This window comes from Penicillium lagena (assembly GCF_028827675.1).
Source record: "Penicillium lagena strain IBT 129212 chromosome Unknown utg000001l_segment0_segment0, whole genome shotgun sequence".
Lineage (NCBI taxonomy): Eukaryota > Fungi > Ascomycota > Eurotiomycetes > Eurotiales > Aspergillaceae > Penicillium > Penicillium lagena.
In genome coordinates, this window is record NW_026623222.1 from 3,464,521 (window position 1) to 3,481,637 (window position 17,117).

Genomic DNA, 17,117 nt, shown 5'->3' on the forward strand with positions numbered 1-17,117 from the left:
GATCGGTATCTTCCTCAGCAAGAATTAAGACGCGCCTTTCCCCCGCGTCGATAAGATAAGGGGATATTGTTATTCCGACCCGAGATAATACTTTTTTTGCGCGGCGTATAATTTGCGACGCCTATCTCATCCCCAGCCATACTTTCTTTGCAGCCAAAATAGGTGTCTTGAGGCAGCTGGCCCCTTGGTTGGGGCGTTTCTTACCCAAAAATATTCGATCGAGCTCCGCCACCATGGCCGTTTCGGACGTGGCGCAATCCCCGAGCGCCGAGCAGGTGCCTGCGCCTCAGCAGCGAAAGAAGCTTCTCGGCAGAGAATTCTACGAGAGCATTGGAAGTCCCAAATATATCGTTGCCCCTATGGTCGACAGATCGGAGTTTGTGAGTCCTCTCGCTCTCCTTGCCAGTTGCCACAGCACTAACATGCTCTCCATCGTAGGCGTGGCGCATGCTCACTCGATCGTTTATGCCACCGGACGAACAAAAGTCACTACTTGCATATTCCCCGATGTTTCATGCGCGCCTCTTCGGTGAACAAGCGCGTGTCCGAACTCAATATTTCCAACCGACCCGCGAGGGTAAGAAGGACGCCCTGTTCCTCGACGGGAACCCGGCCTTCGACCGACCTCTTTTCGTCCAGTTTTGCGCAAACGATCCTACTGAATTCCTAGAGGCAGCACAGCATGTGGCGCCATATTGTGATGCTGTGGATTTGAATCTCGGATGTCCGCAAGGAATCGCAAAGAGGGGCCACTATGGTGCCTTCCTCCAGGAAGATTGGGACTTGATCTACAAACTCATCAACCGGCTTCATAACGACCTGTCGGTGCCCATAACTGCGAAATTCCGCATTCAGGAGACCAAAGAGAAGACACTGGAGTATGCCCAGATGATTCTCTCCGCCGGAGCCAACATAATTTCGGTGCATGGGCGACGGCGAGAACAGAAGGGTCACAACACTGGCGTGGCGGATTGGAGCTATGTCCGGTACCTGCGCGATAATCTGCCGCCGGAGACCGTGATATTTGCCAACGGAAATATCCTCAACTACGAGGATCTAGAGCGCTGTCTCGAGGAGACTGGTGCCGACGGGATCATGAGCGCCGAAGGCAATCTGTCAGACCCCACCATCTTTAGCAAACCGCCTCCAATTGGAAGTGAAGGTCGGGAATACTGGCGAGGACGAGATGGAAAGGGTGGCTACCGGATCGATGCCATTATTCGACGGTACTTTGACATCATCTACAAATACGTTCTCGAGCAGCCAGTCCCAGAGCGAAAGCCTCTTTATCTTCCGTCAGATCCAGTGGGCGAGCAGGAGGAATTCAAGGGACTGGAAGAAGAGGAAGAAGAACCCGAAGGTCCACCGAGGAAGAAACAAAAGAAAGATAAGGCCAAAAGGCCCAACTCTCCCAGCCTGGGAGTCATGCAAGGCCACCTCTTCCAGGTCCTTCGACCGATGGTGGCCACGCACACTAACGTCCGCGATGCGCTCGCGAGATCGCGACCCGGTGACATGGCCGCCTTTGAACATGTCTTGAGCCTCATTGAGCGAGCCGTCAAGTCCGGACTGAAGGAATACGATGCATGTCCCGAGAAGTTTGAGCAGAAACCCGACGAGAGCCTGACCGGGTCCAAAGCAACTATCGCCGAGTACGGAAGGCCGTGGTGGATCTGTCAGCCGCATATTCGCCTCTTGCCCGAGGAGGCAATGGAAATCGGCGCACTCAAAGAGAAAAGAAAGGCGGGTCCTGATACTGAAAAGAAAGACTCAACCCAAGAGCATACCCCTTCCGCTACGGAAACTCCGGACGGGACGCCCGCTAACACGTCTGCCACACTCACACCCGATGCTCTTGTGAGCGGATAAGCCTATCGATTCCGGCCTCCCCATCTTACGCTTCTTGCTCTCACTTTGAACTTTGAGTGCGGCTGGCTCTCTATGACACACTCCAGAGTAGCGTTGATAAATCATGATTTTGCATAGCGCTGTTGGTGCTAAGTTCTGTTAATGTATATACAGCAAAACATACTTGAAATAAAGATCGATCAAATTAATCTAAATTTCTAAATACCATTGCAGTCATTAATGCAAAACTACGAAGGCAATGCAATGATTCTACAAAATGGTTCCCAATTTTCTCTCAAGCATAACATCTAACCAAAACTCATTACGTCCATCGTCCGCCCGATCCCAAGTCTCACGCACAAGATTAGAAATGCGCTGCATTGGACGCTTCGGCAAGATCAAAACAAGCTCCGAGATCCACATGCTAACCTTCCGTCTAGCCTGAGCGATCTCCACGTCAAGTGAGCTCAGACCGGCAATTGCATTCGCTGCTGGGCCGAAAAGTGACTCCGATGAAAATACTAGGTCGCTGGCAATGGCAGCTAGAAGAACCGGTAGCATGCACCTTGTTCCCGAGCTGGGGAATAACTGGTCCAGAAGGGATACAATATGCAGTGCTAACTTTCGCCGTGCGTCTGTGGCGGATGGATGCGAGGCGTTGGTGACGTGAGCATTTGGAAATAACATTGCAAATAGACCTGAGGGTTCATTGCCGAGGATTTGGTTCAGACGAAACCTCTCAGTTAAAATATCTGGAAAGACGTGGTAGATTTGCAACAGTGCTGTGCAGCGATACGCCTCTGCCAATATGATAAAATGAGACGGCGGTGTATTGGTGTCACCGGTTTCAATAAGACCGGAATACGACAGTAACTCAGCAGAAAGGATTTCTTCTTCGAGTTGCTCGGCCCTCTGCCGAATCTCAATCTCCTCGACTAAGAAATTTACATCAAGAGCCCCGAGGTCGAGCGAGTCCCGGTAAGAGCGATAGAATGTGCTAACGCCCCGGATCAATCGTGCAGTCCGGTAGAAAAGACTGAGCACCTTTCCCACAGATCCTGTCCACGGATGGGGTAGGATTTGTCCATCAACAAGGTATACAGACAGCTCCAATTCTGAGCTGTCGCTGGCTTCTTCCTCGGCTAACAGCGGCGAGTCCTCCGCCACGAATGCTGCAAGCATGTTCCAATAGAGAAGACATTGTTTAAATAGAGGATACTGCTTTGCAAAAGCCGAGTTAGGACTCTGGCACCTTCGTCGCTGCTGGATGATGTACTCTTTTGCCTCTTTCAGGTGATTCAAGCCCAAGTCAGAAGCATTATGCCATGCAGTTGTCATCCCGATCATTAGAAGGGCTAGGAAATAATCATCATCGCCATCCTCAGAATCCTCCGAACGACGAGCATCTTGAAGACACGCAATGGCTTGTCGTCTTGTCTGAATTCCAATTGCACGCGTGGCGGGGAAGTCGTTTGCGAGGGATGCAGCGGCCATACTCTGGATAGCAAAATAAACCGGGGCGCTTTGACTCCAGAGGCGACTAAAAATCCGACGAAAAGGATTCAGAGGAGAGTCAAATGAGGACCAGGACTTGCACACATAGTCAAAGTAGTATTGCACCAGGATGGTGGGCATGTGGATGAGGAACGATGGGATTGCTGTGTTGGCCAGGCGTTCTTGCAGAATGTCCAAGCTCTGTGTCCGAGAAGTGGTCTTGACGATGGCCAATCCACCTGTCACACACTCCAGTCTAGGTAGGGTGTTCGCCGAAGAGTCAATATCCGGCATTTGGTCAAACAAAGGATTAGGCTCGGTTTTATTCGCCGCACGTTGTGGTTGAATACCACTATCTTCCTTCACTAGTTCAGTCACGCTGGGTAAGACAACTCTGGGCGGCTCTTCGACAGCACGAGTCTGAGCCACTCCGCCCGCATGATCTTCTTTGAATACATGTCTCCACTTCAATGTTGGCCTCTGGTAACCAGGGCATTCCTGGCCTCGTTTGACGCACTCCTGACAACTGGGCTTTGTCTCGTCACACCTTCGCTGGTTTGAATCAGTCTTCGAATCCACTCACAGTCAACTGTGCATATTTCACCTCGACTTACTCGACGCTGCTTGCACCGGGCACAGCCTCCCTTTGATTTTGGTCTTCGCCGATTCGGATTCTCCATTTTCGCGGATGGTTGGCTTGCCACGTTGGCCTCCGTTTCTCCAGTCTCCATATTGTTCTCTAAAGGGCCGAGGGAACTCAAATAATGATTCTCGCTGGACTGCTTTCGGAGAGACAGAATTCATGGTCGGTAGTATCTTGCTTGCGACATAGTCGGAACAGGTTGATGGTTATCAATGATGACTCTCGATTCCTGCCAAATGACATTTCTACCCCGCTCAGCAACCTGATTGTCCTGGTTCAAGTGCGACTGGGCAGCGGGTTCTTTCGCCGTTTAGGGATGTCCAACCCCACCGAACACAAGCCTGAAGCGTTCCCACCCTCAAGTTGTAACTAGTTAGGGAACATGTAAACCTCACATATAACAAGATCGCAAGCTTTGCTATCGAGTTTGTTAATTCCGTTGTCTCGGTATAAGAAAAGGTATAATAGAAGTGAGATTTGGGTGGGAAGGCAATCATTAAACTCATTATATTAAATATATCCTTGCCCAGGCTTAAGCCGACAAAGAAATATATTTCCAATAACTGAGGCTTGTTCAATAGCGTAGACCAAAAACTGGTATGACTGATCCGACAATCCTGTTGCAAATCTGAGTACATTTTTCCACACTAGAAGCCTTCTCCATGACTGGATAGCAATAGAAAAACGATTCATTCTCTTTTTGCAGCGCACCGTCGCTTCCGGGTTCGGTACCACTTGGCCAAATTTCCCTTGAGGATGGATGGAAGCTAAACCTTAAAAGACTAATATTAGTTGCATAATTCAATGTCGATATGGTATTATGTACAAACCGGGGTGACGGCAGAAAGGTCAAAATGGCGTGGTATTGTCTCAGGAAACCCTTCCAGAAGTCTGAAGGTGTGGCGCAGGGTCCCCCGTCGGGATTCCCTGCCGCTCCGTTCGCCCAGATCACCCCGTTTGGACGCTGGTTCTTACTGTTTGTCATTTCTCTTTTGCCTACCACATGTCTCTCCACACAGGCTTGATCCTCTCTTTCCCTCTCCATTGGAATTCGTTTTCAGTATCAAAAAGTTGGTGGGTAACTAAACCAACAGTGTTCCGATTAAAATCTGCAACGGCAGATTCCGACTCTAGAACGCCACTAGATAGCGTCAGCTGAGAACCCGATAACGCGATATGAGACCTCGTCTCAATTAGCTTTCCGTTAAGCAACGCCCAAAAATCGTGTCATCCGAAAATCTTGTGGTTCAACCAGAGAGAGTGTGTATGACCCTCCATCTACTTCAAGAGAAAATGGAAGAATTCTACGGGTGCTTGATCGCGTATCGTTATTTTTCCCCCTTGGCAGGCGGGGAAACAAGATAACCAACAAGAGCGGCCAAAGATCCTTGCAAGAATGCAAGGTGGGTAAAGTCGAAAACGAAAGGGGAAAGGTTCGAGCATTGGCGTACTACCCTAGCTCTCCCTGTGACCACTTCAGTGATGGGTTTCTTATTGACAACCAATACTCTAGTCCCCGTGAAGGCCGGGATGGCGAAAAAAGCGGCCCGAGTGGCTTTGGTCATTTTACTATTGGATGGTATCACTTCTAGTAACCACACTATCCGGATCACCCAGATAAAAACATAAAAAGGAGGGCAAAGCCCAGACCCGCAGATGAGGGACCATTTTGTCACGCAAATTCTAGCTCCCTGACTGACGAAGGGTCCTAAAACATGTCGGAATTGATGTCGGACTCGCACAGAGAGAGCGATCGCCTCTCGACATCCAATGGGGTTAGCAACGACGAGAAGACGGCATTCACCATGCTGGCAGACAAAGAGGAGCCTCGAGTTATCGAGGACGACCTCAGCGGCGAAAGTGACCGCGACAGTGCGGACGTGGTGATTGTCACGGGTGCTGATGCGGCCGATCACCTGTTGCCGCTGCGAGATGACTTCGACAGTGCCTTGACCTTTCGCAGTATCGTCCTAGCCTCGATTCTTTCGTGTTTCCAGGCTGTGATGTACCAGATTTATATGGTATTCAATGAGCATGCATTTTACCTTGCGCAGAAGGGCTGATACATGTATTGCCAGTTTAAACCGACCTTGATCACAATTCAAGGAACTTTCATCGTCCTCATCTCCTACTTTGTCGGCAATGCTTGGGCCAAATTTCTCCCCCGCGGTGACAAGTATGAGGCTCGGTGGCGGGCGAAAGGCGGCCAGGGGAAACTCCCTTTCTGGCTCTCACTAATTAAATTCGTGAATCCTGGACCATGGACTCTCAAGGAGCACGCGATATGTTCAATCACGGCCACATCGGCCTCGAATGCTTCCGCTAGTTCACAAGTATTTGCTGCGCAGGATCTTTTCTACAATCTTCCTCTGAGCGCGGCTACAGTCATCTTGAGCACGATCTCTATCGGCCTGTTTGGTTATGGTCTATGTGGTCTTATGCGCCCTATTGCTGTCTGGCACCCTGAGTCTGTCTACTGGAGTACTTTGCCTACCGTTAAGGTTCTCCAGGGGCTTCACTGGCAGGAGGTGAAGAACTCCAAGCCACTCCGTTATTTCTGGTATGCCTTCACTGGCATGTCTATCTACGAGATCATTCCTGCCTACATTTTCCCGTGGCTCAACTCTGTCTCTATCCCGGTATGTGTTTGCATGTCCCCTTAAATTCTTTTAATTTGACAAAAGTCGCTGACTCAAGAGTTTCAAGTGTCTGGCTTCGCAAAAGGCAACTGGTAGTACCGCCGCCGTACTCACCAATGTTTTCGGTGGCTCTACCACCAACGAGGGTCTAGGGATCTTCTCACTTTCTTTCGACTGGCAATATGTAAGCTGGTGCAATCGATACCTCCACACTAATAAACTAATGACTCCAGATCACATCCTTTCAAACTGCTCTTCCTCTCAAATTTCAACTTCACCAAGCCGTTGGATTCTTTGCCTGTTTCATTGCCATGATCGGCATCTATTATGGCAACGGCTGGAATGCGAAATCGCTTCCATTCATGTCGACATCACTTCATATGAGTAATGGTACATCATATCCGCTTGATGCGGTATTTCCCAGCGGTGTGCTCGACGAATCAGCCCTGGTCAAATATGGTCTGCCCAAGCTAACAGGGACATTTGCGTTTGCGATGTTCATGGCAAATGCTGCAGTAAGTGCACAAGCTTTGTTTCGAATTTACAACTAAGTGCTTTCTAGATTGGCGCTCTAATTGTCCACTGCTTTCTTTTCTGGGGAAAAGATATTTGGCGTGCGTACAAAAGCGCGAGAGAGGGTAAATATGACGATCGACACCATGCGCACATGGCCAAGCATTACAAGGAAGCACCATGGTGGTGGTATGCTCTGGTTCTTATAGGCAGCTTTGTCCTCGGTCTCATCGTAGTCCTCAAAGAGAATATTACACTGCCAGCATGGGCATACGTTGTTTCGTTGTTGACTGGTATTATTGTTTCGCCGTTTGTGAGTTATCCTCGGGTTCAACATTTACAGATGGACTCTGACCAGATTCTGTTCCAGAGTATCATCTTATATGCTCGTTATGGTAATGGAATTGCCACCAATAACTTGTCAAAATTGATTGCTGGTCTCTCCTTACCGGGACGCCCGATCGGTAACATGTACTTTGCTGCGTGGTCGCACAATGTCATTGCCAATGCGGTCAATCTGTCCAATGACTTGAAGATGGGTGAATATCGTAAGCATTTTCTATATCTCATCTCATCTATTTCTTTCAAATAGAAGTTGACCCATTGATCTAGTCAAAATTCCTCCCCGCGTTATGTTCTTGACTCAGGTCTACGGCACTATGCTTGGTGGCTTTATCAATTACGCAGTCATGATTTCCATTGTGTCAGGTAATCGAGCGCTTCTCTCCAATGGCAACGGAAATTCCTCCTGGAGTGGTGCGACTATGCAAGCGTACAACACCAATGCGGCCTCCTGGGCTCTGGCCCCTTATCTTTACAAGATCGGCTCCGAGTATGAGATGGTACCTTTTGGCATACTCATCGGTGCTGGTGCTGTTGTTATTCACCGTCTTTTCTATCAAGTAAGCAAGCCCAGAATTTCTCCCCTCCTTCGAGCTAATGCAACTGCTATCTCTAGTTTGTCCCTAAGATCGGAAGATTCGATGTCTCGGAAATCAATCTGGCACAATTCATTCAATTTGCCGGTTATATCCCTTATAATCAACCCCAGACTTGTGTCATCCTCAGTTGGATCATCGCCGGCTTCTTTGTTCAGTACTACCTCCGGAACTACCATCCACGAATCTTCAAGGACTACTCATACCTAGTTACTGGAGCCTTCGATGGAGCAAGCCTTACAGTTCTCTTCATACTCTCGTTTGCGGTTTTCGGGGCGGGTGGACCGTCACATCCATTCCCATCATGGTGGGGGAACAATGAGAATGGAAACTATGATTGGTGTCCTGTATCAGAGTAAAGGCAGTGCGGTGGTATTGTCTTATATCAGTGCTTTTGAAGTGACTAAGGAATATATTGAAGTGTGAATAAGAGCAAATACGAGACTAGCTTTGTCGTTCTGTTTTGAAGCGTCATCTTGGAATGGCCATACTCGGCGCCATGCCTCTCTCTCTCTTGTGGATTCCGAGTCTTCTAGTCCAAAACTGTTCCTTACCATCTGTATTCTCCATAATGGTGTTTTCAGCACCGACAGCGTTCTTATTTGTACGACTGCTCCAGACATTCACCTTAGGTACCGGAATTCCTGCGATGATACTTGCAGGCCTAGAGTTATTATTGAGCACCATGATCTTGATAGCTATTGCCCCACCCTCACTGCTAGCCTGTATTAAGATATCTTCCGCCGGGCCTGCATTTGTCCCTGTATCCTCGATAGGTCGGTATAAATTGCAGTAATCTCATTTCTCAACACTGTTTGTCTCGCTGCGTGGTTTTACCCATGCCGCTGGATGTAGTGGGCGTCCAGTCATCAACCTTCGCCAATAAAAACCGGCCTCCTAACAACTCGTCCTATGTCGGTGGACGAGAAGCTTAACTCATAACTTCTCGAGGTGTGCTCCAAACTTCTTCGTCTCTAAGGCATGGCACCATTGAGTATATTGTACTACGTGAATAAGAAGGGAAATATTGATGAAGATCTGGGAAATAAAGCCTTTGCATTCGCATAACAGTACAGGGAAACCTTAATCAGGAAAAACCTTTACCAAGGCAGAAAGGATGAGAAGAGCAAATAAGTCGAAGGTAGAGTCCGCACTAAAGACAGAATCCGCTATGAATCAGAGCTCGATAGGGTGACTATTATGAGATCCTGCCCAATACTCACGGAAGCAAGGCATTGAAGTACACCTCGTTTGGAATTTCCAGCGGCTGCTTTACTAACGGCCCATCCCAGTCAGCGCTGTGCTCAAACTCATCGCTCTTCAGTCAAAGGGCATCACTCACAAGCTATTCACATCCATCCCAGTCAGCGTTGTGTGCTCAAAGTCATAGCTCCAAATCAAGGGTCATTACTTACACCCTATCCACGTCCATCCTAGTTAGCGCTATGTACACAGTCATCACTCCTCAGTCAAGGGGCATCACTTACAAGCTGTCCACGTCCATCCCAGTCAGCGCTGTGTGCATAAAGTCATCGCTCAAAATGAAGGGACATCACTTACACCCTAACCACGTCCCTAGTTAGCACTATGTGCACGAAGTCATTGCTCCACAGTCAAAGGGCATCACTTACAAGCTATTCACGTCCATCCTAGTTAGCACTATGTACACAAAGTCATCGCTCTATAGTCAAGGGTCATCACTTACACCCTATCCGCGTCCATCCTAGTCAGCACTGTGCACAAAGTCATCGATCCACAGTCAAAGGGCATCACTTACACTCTATCCACGTCCCTCCTAGTTAGCACTGTGTGCGCAAAGCCATCGCTCCACAGTCAAAGGGTATCACTTACAAGCTATTCACGTCCATCCTAGTTAGCGCTATGTACACAGTCATCACTCCTCAGTCAAGGGGCATCACTTACAAGCTATTCACATCCATCCCAGTCAGCGTTGTGTGCTCAAAGTCATAGCTCCAAATCAAGGGTCATCACTTACATCCTATTCACGTCCCTCCTAGTCAGCGCTATGTGCACAGTCATCGCTCCTCAGTCAAGGGTCATCACTTACATCCTATTCACGTTCCTCCTAGTCAGCGCTATGTGCACGAAGTCATTGCTCCACAGTCAAAGGGCATCACTTACATTCTATCCACGTCCATCCTAGTTAGCACTATGTTCATAAAGTCATCGCTCCATAGTCAAAGGGTATCACTTACGTCCTATTCACGTCCATCCTAGTTAGCACTATGTGCACAAAGTCATCGCTCCACAGTCAAAGGGTATCACTTACACCCTATCCACGTCCATCCTAGTTAGCACTATGTGCACGAAGTCATTGCTCCACAGTCAAAGGGTATCACTTACAAGCTATTAACGTACGTCCCAGTCAGCGCTATGTGCACAGTCATCGCTTTTTAGTCAAGGGTCATCACTTACAAGCTATTCACGTCCGTCACAGTCAGCGTTATATGCACAAAGTCATCGCTCCTTAGTCAAGGACCATCACTTACACCCTATCCACGTCCATCCTAATTAGCACTGTGTGCACAAAGTCATCGTTCCACTGTCAAAGGGCATCACTTACATCCTATTCACGTCCATCCTAGTTAGTACTATGTACACAAAGTCATCGCTCTATAGTCAAGGGTCATCACTTACACCCTGTCCCCGTCCATCCTAGTCAGCGCTCTATGCACAAAGTCATGGCTCCATAGTCAGAGGGCATCACTTACACCCTATCCACATCCATCCCTAGTCAGCACTATGTACACAAAGCCATCGCTCCATAGTCAAGGGTCATGACTTACATCCTATTCACGTCCAACTCAGTCAGCACTTAAATATGACTTGGAGTGTTCCCTAGATAGAAATTTTCATACCTCTCTTTCAGCTAATTTATTGCTAGATGATTCTTCCATAGATCCTGCTACCGCAAGTGCGGCAAAGACAAATGCCATGGCAAGAGACAGCACCTTCATATTGATAGTTATACTTATTGTGGAAGATAGCTGGCGTGTTGGAATTGATGATCTAATAGAGAGTAAAATGATTCAAGTGAGAAGGATTGTAAATATTTGTGCTGTCCATGATGACTATTTATAATAACATGGATCTTGCTCTTACCGCAATTACTCAAGGGGGAGCGGATTAAGGATCTACATAATTGAAATGCATTGTGTACATTCCCTTCCGCCGCCCTTGCATCACATAAATTTCCTTTTCTTTTATTTTCTTTTTTTTCATAGAAATATTCTATTGCCATATTATGAAAGCTGGTTTATCAAAATATATTGCATGCTGTAGACTTAGAGAAGAATGGCGGCAGAGTAACCTGATCATTAGAGGAGTGAAAGCAAGCTCTGCATAGGGCTGTCACCTAGGTCGCGGGAGCATTGTCCACATGGGTAACCAAGCGCTTTATGTGACGGGCTTTAAGTAGATAATGCTTTTTGCCCATCGGATCTACCCAGTAGTGGGGGGCCATGCAGGCACGTCGATGAGTCGCATCGCACCATATTATAGGCGCTACGCCATATGGGTCTCTCGCCAGAGGCATTTTCCTACGCATCAAGCCTGGCGTCACGTTTATCGGGCATCCTGCTCGTGACATTTTTCTCTCTTCTCCCCTTTCCAACCTACAGCTGGAGAGGAGTGGCGGTCATCTACATAGTTGAAAGTGATCTCTAGTGTGAGCTCTTTACCCCGTAGATCAGACTATAGCAGAAGCGGCTTCTCAATGGCAGTCCAGATACAATAATATCGGTATTGTCGAATCGTTTAGTCAGTTTGCGCTTGGTACGATCCGTCATTAATGTAGTAATAACTGTGTCGTCGGCTGTCATCCAACGATGGCGGGTAGTCTTTCGCCGAAGTACTTAAGTTTTTTTCCCAGACACGATTACCAAAAGGCGCTAGGGGCCAGAACGACGTCTCCTTCCGTGTCCTGACATACCTCCCGATTGCTGATTGTCACGGGCTACTCTACACGGCAGTGGATACAGGTTGTCTGTTCCACGTCGTAAGCTCTTCCTTCTTCCACACTGGCCAGTTAGGTTTGCTTCTTGGCTCAAATCCATCCTCAAGCATGCTGGACTGGTTTTACTTGGTTAGTAGTAAATTTAGTGATGGACAATCTGCGACTGATCCCGGCGCCAGTTCCTCGGGCCGGTGTATTCAGGGATGTAAATGATTATCATGGTATGCCTGGTTGGCTCCGTACTGGAAGATGACCGAAGGCTACCTGTCATACTGATTCTGCCAGGACCATCTGTCGGCAGGCTTGATCGCCCATGATATATCCCAATCAATTGTGCCTGTGATTAGATCGAAAGCTTTCTATTCGTTAGCTGGATATAAGAAAAACCGGAAGAAATTGAGACATTCAGTGGTCTTGATAAAGGCGTCATGTTTGCCTAGATAAGTGGGCGATATAAGAGTCGAGTTGGGCCAGCATGTTGCCATCGGCGACTTCCCCCAACCATTCTCCAACCGCAGCCTTGCAATATCGTAATAACCTTCCGACAAAGCAGCAAATAGTTCATTGTCGTAAGAGCCACCTTGCGCGTTAACACCAGCGCCTTTCTCTAATAGCAACCGTACAATCCGTTCATAGCCTCCAAATGAAGCAGCCTGGAGCGCATTTCCGTAGCGGCCACCTTGTGCGTTGACATCAGCGCCTTTCTCTAACAGTAGCTGCACAGTCTATTCACAGCCTTTCGATGAAGCAACCTCGAGCGCATTACCATGAACATCACCTTGTGGTTTAGCTATCATGGCCTGTTCTGGCTGGTTGGGAAACGGTGCGGTAGTCGCCATGGGTGAGGGATGTTTGACAAGGCTTAACAATAGAGTAGCACGGGAAACCGCTAAGCCAGCTTCGCTTATTTAGACACGTGAGACATAAAGAGCGCTAAACCCAAAGCAAGTCGTGGTTACTCGTAGTCACTGTCCACTTATTCACTATATTAATTATCATTCTGCAAGCCAAGGCCATTTAGCTTCTGCTGTAATAGTAGTGCAACTAGTAGCTCCACATCGCCTTCTCTCTTCGATCCCCCTTATGGTCCGGCATATCGACCATGGGGGCTTTGGGCCATGAGTCATGTCCGAGGCACCGCCACTCTTCCTCTTGAGTCATCTCTAGATCGGTGACTCGGGAACGGAATGCTGATCATGTCGTATTCTGTTTTGCGGCTCAATTAGTCACGCTGACACGGACTCGAGGCGATCCGATCTAGAATTGCTCGGGGGACAAAAAACCAGCTATAAATTGTCAGATCATGCCAGATGAAAGGGGGTAGTAAACACGCCATTTTCAAAACAAATCTGCCGAGAATGGCGTCCGACCTTCCTCAGAAGGAGAGTGGTGAGCATCTTGAGGCCCCGGCACAGGCTCAGCAGGAAGCAACAGGACCAGTGCCCAAATGGCCGAGAAGTATATCGCCTTCTTCTGCGGAATCTACCGAGAACAAACTGCGCACCGCGTCCGGTATTATATCTCGCTAGCCATGCTGTACGGTGTACTAATCCATGTGGGCAGATGTGATCAACCGCCTGCTATGGGATCCCAGTTTCGATCACAGCGACTTTGTCATTGGCTATGAGGATCGATTTGAGGGACGCCTGGAGGCCAGTTTGGGGTCGTGGAAGAAGGACTTGACGGATGAGGAGTTCATTCCACAGCATCGCATCCTGTACATCAAGCGCCGCGATGGCGAGGTCGTGTGGGATCGACGACGACGCACCGACACCATCTTCTACAGTGGAAACTCGGCCTTCCGCGAGTTGGCCTTTCTGGCTTAACGAGGGAACCGCGCCTTCCCTGCATCCACCATTCTTTTTGTCCTGCTCTTCTTCTCTTACTTTCCCTTCCCTTTCCATTTTTGTTCTCTTCAACCCTTCAACCAACCGACATGGATTTCTCCAAGCACAGAAAACCGTCCCTGCCTCGGCTGGCCACCAACCTGACTTCCACCGGGCGTTCACGCTCCACTGCATCGTTACCTGTCTTGGTCTCCAAGCCACTGCAGAACATAAACGTGGAGAAACCCACTCTTCAGCCTACTTTGTTTCCTGAAAACAACGAAGATGACGAGAACGCTCCCCCCACCGTGCACTATGCCCCGGCTGACTCTCGGACGCTCTACGTGACCCAGAAGAGTGCCGAGAACGAGCCCGTCGTTTCTCAGCTGAAAACTCTCTACTACGAGGACGCATTCACCACGCGAGGCTCGCACAATTCTCCCAAAGAGCGGGTTGGTCAAGACTCGGTGGTCGTTGCAGAGCTGAAAACCAACTGGAAAGTACGTGCTGTTGGTCGGATAGTGATCTCTCTGTTAACTCCCAAACGCAGGCTGCAGATGACAGCCCCAAGGATGGCGCCACCAAGCTGGTTGAGGATCTCGCCCTGCATCTTGCCCAAGTCTACCAGAGGCCTGAAAGCTCGATGATGGTAACGATCCAGCAGGACGTCTGCCTTCTCTTTGGCAATGCATCAGTGCCAGCCTACCTGCTGAAGATCTACGCTCTGCCACACCTGATTGCGCCAACAATCAATCTCCGCAACACCGCTCTCATCCAGAATGCCCTTCTGGAACTACTGGGTGCGGCACCGGACCAGGGCGTGATCATCTACCTCCCGATCCAGGAAGACAATCTTGCAACGAATGGAGTGACGGCGCACGGAGAGATCACTCGTCTGCAACGCCTTTCTCAGGATGAAAACCCTGGTCTCTTTAGGACTCTGTCGCGATCCATGAGCCGTCGTTTGAAGTCGGGCAGCGGCCACAGTCAACCAACTCTCATCATCCCTGCTGTTCAGAGCCCTGTCTCGCCCGCTGTGCCCGAGATCTTACCAGATCCTATCTCTGCTGCAGAAGAGGTAAAGTTGATCGTGTTGCCCAAAGACCAGCATTCTCCCCGTGGCCGAAAACGAGATAGCGTCAGGGACAAAGTTTTTAATCGTCTGCGTTTCCATGATTATCTGTCGTCCCAGGTGAAGGAGAAGGCAGCTGAACTTGAAGGCGAAGAGTGATGAAGAGCAGTATATGTTAGGTTGGTTTCTGAGTCTGTCCTGTTTTGTATCAGATTATCCGGTTCGATTCCCAGTCATGAATGAGTTCACTCGGTTGAAATATGAAATTTCTGGTAGAGTAGCTCATGTATTGGTAGATTGAGTATCGGAACAGTAAACAAACTCCCTCAAAACCTTTCTTTCTCCCATCTGCGCCTCACCTTTCTCTCTTTTTTGTTTACTGTCAGCAATCACCACATCCCCTCTTCTGCAGTATTGCCCATCATGCCAGGCCAAGTTGCCGAGTACCTCGAGTATGACAACTCCAGTGAAAACACCGACAGTATCCAGTCTTCCCCACCATATCCTCCACATACTAGTTGTGTCGTCGAGGTTCCCGGTAACCTCTTTGATGCACCTGCTGGCTCGGGGTTGATTCGTAAGTTATACCCTGCATCCTATCCAAACAGAAGTACACTGACCTCAGCCCGAGATGCCTGTAACTGTATGGGTGCATGGGGTGCTGGGATTGCTCGCTCGTTCCGACAGAGGGTATGTGCGGCCCCCTTTGGTATCTCAGCCATGTCTGATATACCTACAGTATTCCCAAGCGTACCAATACTACCGCTCCCACTGCCAGAGCTACATAGACTATCCAGAACGAAACAGCATCATCAACCTCCAGTCCGGCGACGACAGACGCATCTCCGTGTGGAAACCACTGGGCACGGCGCTGCTGATTCCTCCCCAGGATTCCGAGAGACACTGGATTATCTGTCTCTTCACCTCACGTGGGTTTGGAAATCGCGTCAGTTCTCCCAACCTGATTGCAAATAGCACCTATGCTGCTCTTAAGGATCTGGAGCGGTGGATGGGAATCTACCAGGCTCTGCACGAACACATCGGTCTTGATTTGCCTAATGATTTGTACGCGTGCCGCTTCAACTCGGGCCGTTTTGATGTTCCTTGGCATAGGACTCGGAATCTTATTGAGGGCGCCGATGTGGCTATGACTGTTGTTTATCCTCCTGAGGAGAGAGCGGAAGGGTCTGCGACTCCTCCGAGTTAAGTTGGTTTTCGGAGTATGAGATGGGGTTTTCGAGGGCAGGAACAGTGGTATGCTTCTATTTTGGACTTTCTAGTCGCATGAGAATTGAATCGATTAACAGTGCCACAATGATCACTTCAACGTCTTGTATAGATCGAAGTCACCTGACACCGTGTTTGCCTACTATCCGCGACCCGCGTTGACAGCCCGTTTCGGTTCCACTCAACACTCCTCCCACTCCGATTCCCACTACCACCACAAAATGGCTGGCGAACCAGCGCAGAAAAAGCGCCGACTCCCCTTCAACCCACCTAGCCGCGCCTCATCCACCGCCGGATCCTCAACATCGGCCTCCAAAGCAAAAGGCCAAGCCAAACAAACCACCAAGTCCTCATCCTCCGCCTCCGCCTCCGCCTCCAAGTCTACCAATCGCAAATCCACATCAACCAGCAAGCGTGTGCGCGCCCAGTCCCCGCCATCATCAGCTGCCGTCTCCGACGACGCGTCGGATGCAGAGTCTGGATCCAACTCCTCTAGTCACAGTCGCGAGCGCTCCGTCTCCCAAGAGCCAGACTTCATTCTCGCTGAAATCACCACTGCCCAAAATGAAGCAGAGGACGTGAGCTGGAGCGAGCCGACTATACCGTCCAAATTACTTACGCGGTTGCTACATCACCATTTTACCAAGGAGAAGACAAAGGTCGCCAAGGATGCTAATGCGGTTGTGGCGAAGTATGTCGATGTCTTTGTGAGGGAGGCTATTGCGAGAGCTGCCTATGAGAGAGCGGAGACGGATGGTACGTCTGGCGCGAGGGGAATCGGCGATGGGTTTCTGGAGGTAGTTTATTATCCTTTTTCTGTTCTCGCTTCCCTGGAAGTGAAACATTGCTAATGCACGTCCCAATAGGTGGAGGACCTCGAGAAAATGGCACCACAGCTTACGATGGACTTTTAATGCTCAGAATAGAAGGCATGGGCGTTT

At 49.2% G+C, this 17,117-nt stretch overlaps 9 protein-coding genes across 9 annotated transcripts; 5 read left to right on the top strand and 4 right to left on the bottom strand.

Annotated features, from left to right (window-relative positions):
- Positions 1-137: 137 nt before the first annotated feature.
- On the top strand, positions 138-1,869 carry N7510_001511 (tRNA-dihydrouridine synthase family protein; the record flags this gene model as incomplete). The annotated part of the gene is made up of 2 exons (XM_056973438.1): positions 138-380; positions 439-1,869. Coding segments are annotated over 2 exons (1,674 nt in total), but the record flags the coding sequence as incomplete, so codon positions are not given.
- Positions 1,870-2,118: 249 nt separating this feature from the next.
- N7510_001512 (Zn(II)2Cys6 transcription factor) lies at positions 2,119-4,073 on the bottom strand (the record flags this gene model as incomplete). The annotated part of the gene is made up of 2 exons (XM_056973439.1): positions 2,119-3,894; positions 3,957-4,073. The coding sequence occupies 2 exons, from the start codon at positions 4,071-4,073 to the stop codon at positions 2,119-2,121; spliced, it is 1,893 nt and encodes a 630-aa protein (XP_056838556.1).
- Positions 4,074-5,700: 1,627 nt separating this feature from the next.
- N7510_001513 (OPT family oligopeptide transporter) lies at positions 5,701-8,434 on the top strand (the record flags this gene model as incomplete). Its single annotated transcript, XM_056973440.1, has 8 exons — positions 5,701-6,006; positions 6,064-6,624; positions 6,692-6,808; positions 6,858-7,139; positions 7,187-7,450; positions 7,508-7,685; positions 7,750-8,039; positions 8,096-8,434. The coding sequence occupies 8 exons, from the start codon at positions 5,701-5,703 to the stop codon at positions 8,432-8,434; spliced, it is 2,337 nt and encodes a 778-aa protein (XP_056838557.1).
- Positions 8,435-9,294: 860 nt separating this feature from the next.
- Positions 9,295-11,053, bottom strand: N7510_001514 (uncharacterized protein; the record flags this gene model as incomplete). The annotated part of the gene is made up of 2 exons (XM_056973441.1): positions 9,295-9,393; positions 10,955-11,053. The coding sequence occupies 2 exons, from the start codon at positions 11,051-11,053 to the stop codon at positions 9,295-9,297; spliced, it is 198 nt and encodes a 65-aa protein (XP_056838558.1).
- Positions 11,054-11,758: 705 nt separating this feature from the next.
- On the bottom strand, positions 11,759-12,151 carry N7510_001515 (uncharacterized protein; the record flags this gene model as incomplete). Its single annotated transcript, XM_056973442.1, has 2 exons — positions 11,759-11,949; positions 12,028-12,151. 2 exons carry the CDS (start codon positions 12,149-12,151, stop codon positions 11,759-11,761), a joined length of 315 nt encoding a protein of 104 aa, XP_056838559.1.
- A 259-nt stretch (positions 12,152-12,410) lies between these two features.
- On the bottom strand, positions 12,411-12,890 carry N7510_001516 (ankyrin repeat domain-containing protein; the record flags this gene model as incomplete). Its single annotated transcript, XM_056973443.1, has 2 exons — positions 12,411-12,767; positions 12,804-12,890. 2 exons carry the CDS (start codon positions 12,888-12,890, stop codon positions 12,411-12,413), a joined length of 444 nt encoding a protein of 147 aa, XP_056838560.1.
- Positions 12,891-13,409: 519 nt separating this feature from the next.
- On the top strand, positions 13,410-13,877 carry N7510_001517 (DUF504 domain-containing protein; the record flags this gene model as incomplete). The annotated part of the gene is made up of 2 exons (XM_056973444.1): positions 13,410-13,563; positions 13,615-13,877. 2 exons carry the CDS (start codon positions 13,410-13,412, stop codon positions 13,875-13,877), a joined length of 417 nt encoding a protein of 138 aa, XP_056838561.1.
- Positions 13,878-13,987: 110 nt separating this feature from the next.
- Positions 13,988-15,108, top strand: N7510_001518 (MIF domain protein; the record flags this gene model as incomplete). Its single annotated transcript, XM_056973445.1, has 2 exons — positions 13,988-14,377; positions 14,428-15,108. The coding sequence occupies 2 exons, from the start codon at positions 13,988-13,990 to the stop codon at positions 15,106-15,108; spliced, it is 1,071 nt and encodes a 356-aa protein (XP_056838562.1).
- Positions 15,109-15,372: 264 nt separating this feature from the next.
- Positions 15,373-17,090, top strand: N7510_001519 (uncharacterized protein; the record flags this gene model as incomplete). The annotated part of the gene is made up of 5 exons (XM_056973446.1): positions 15,373-15,526; positions 15,575-15,639; positions 15,689-16,134; positions 16,289-16,973; positions 17,043-17,090. The coding sequence occupies 5 exons, from the start codon at positions 15,373-15,375 to the stop codon at positions 17,088-17,090; spliced, it is 1,398 nt and encodes a 465-aa protein (XP_056838563.1).
- Between the last annotated feature and the right edge of the window lie 27 nt (positions 17,091-17,117).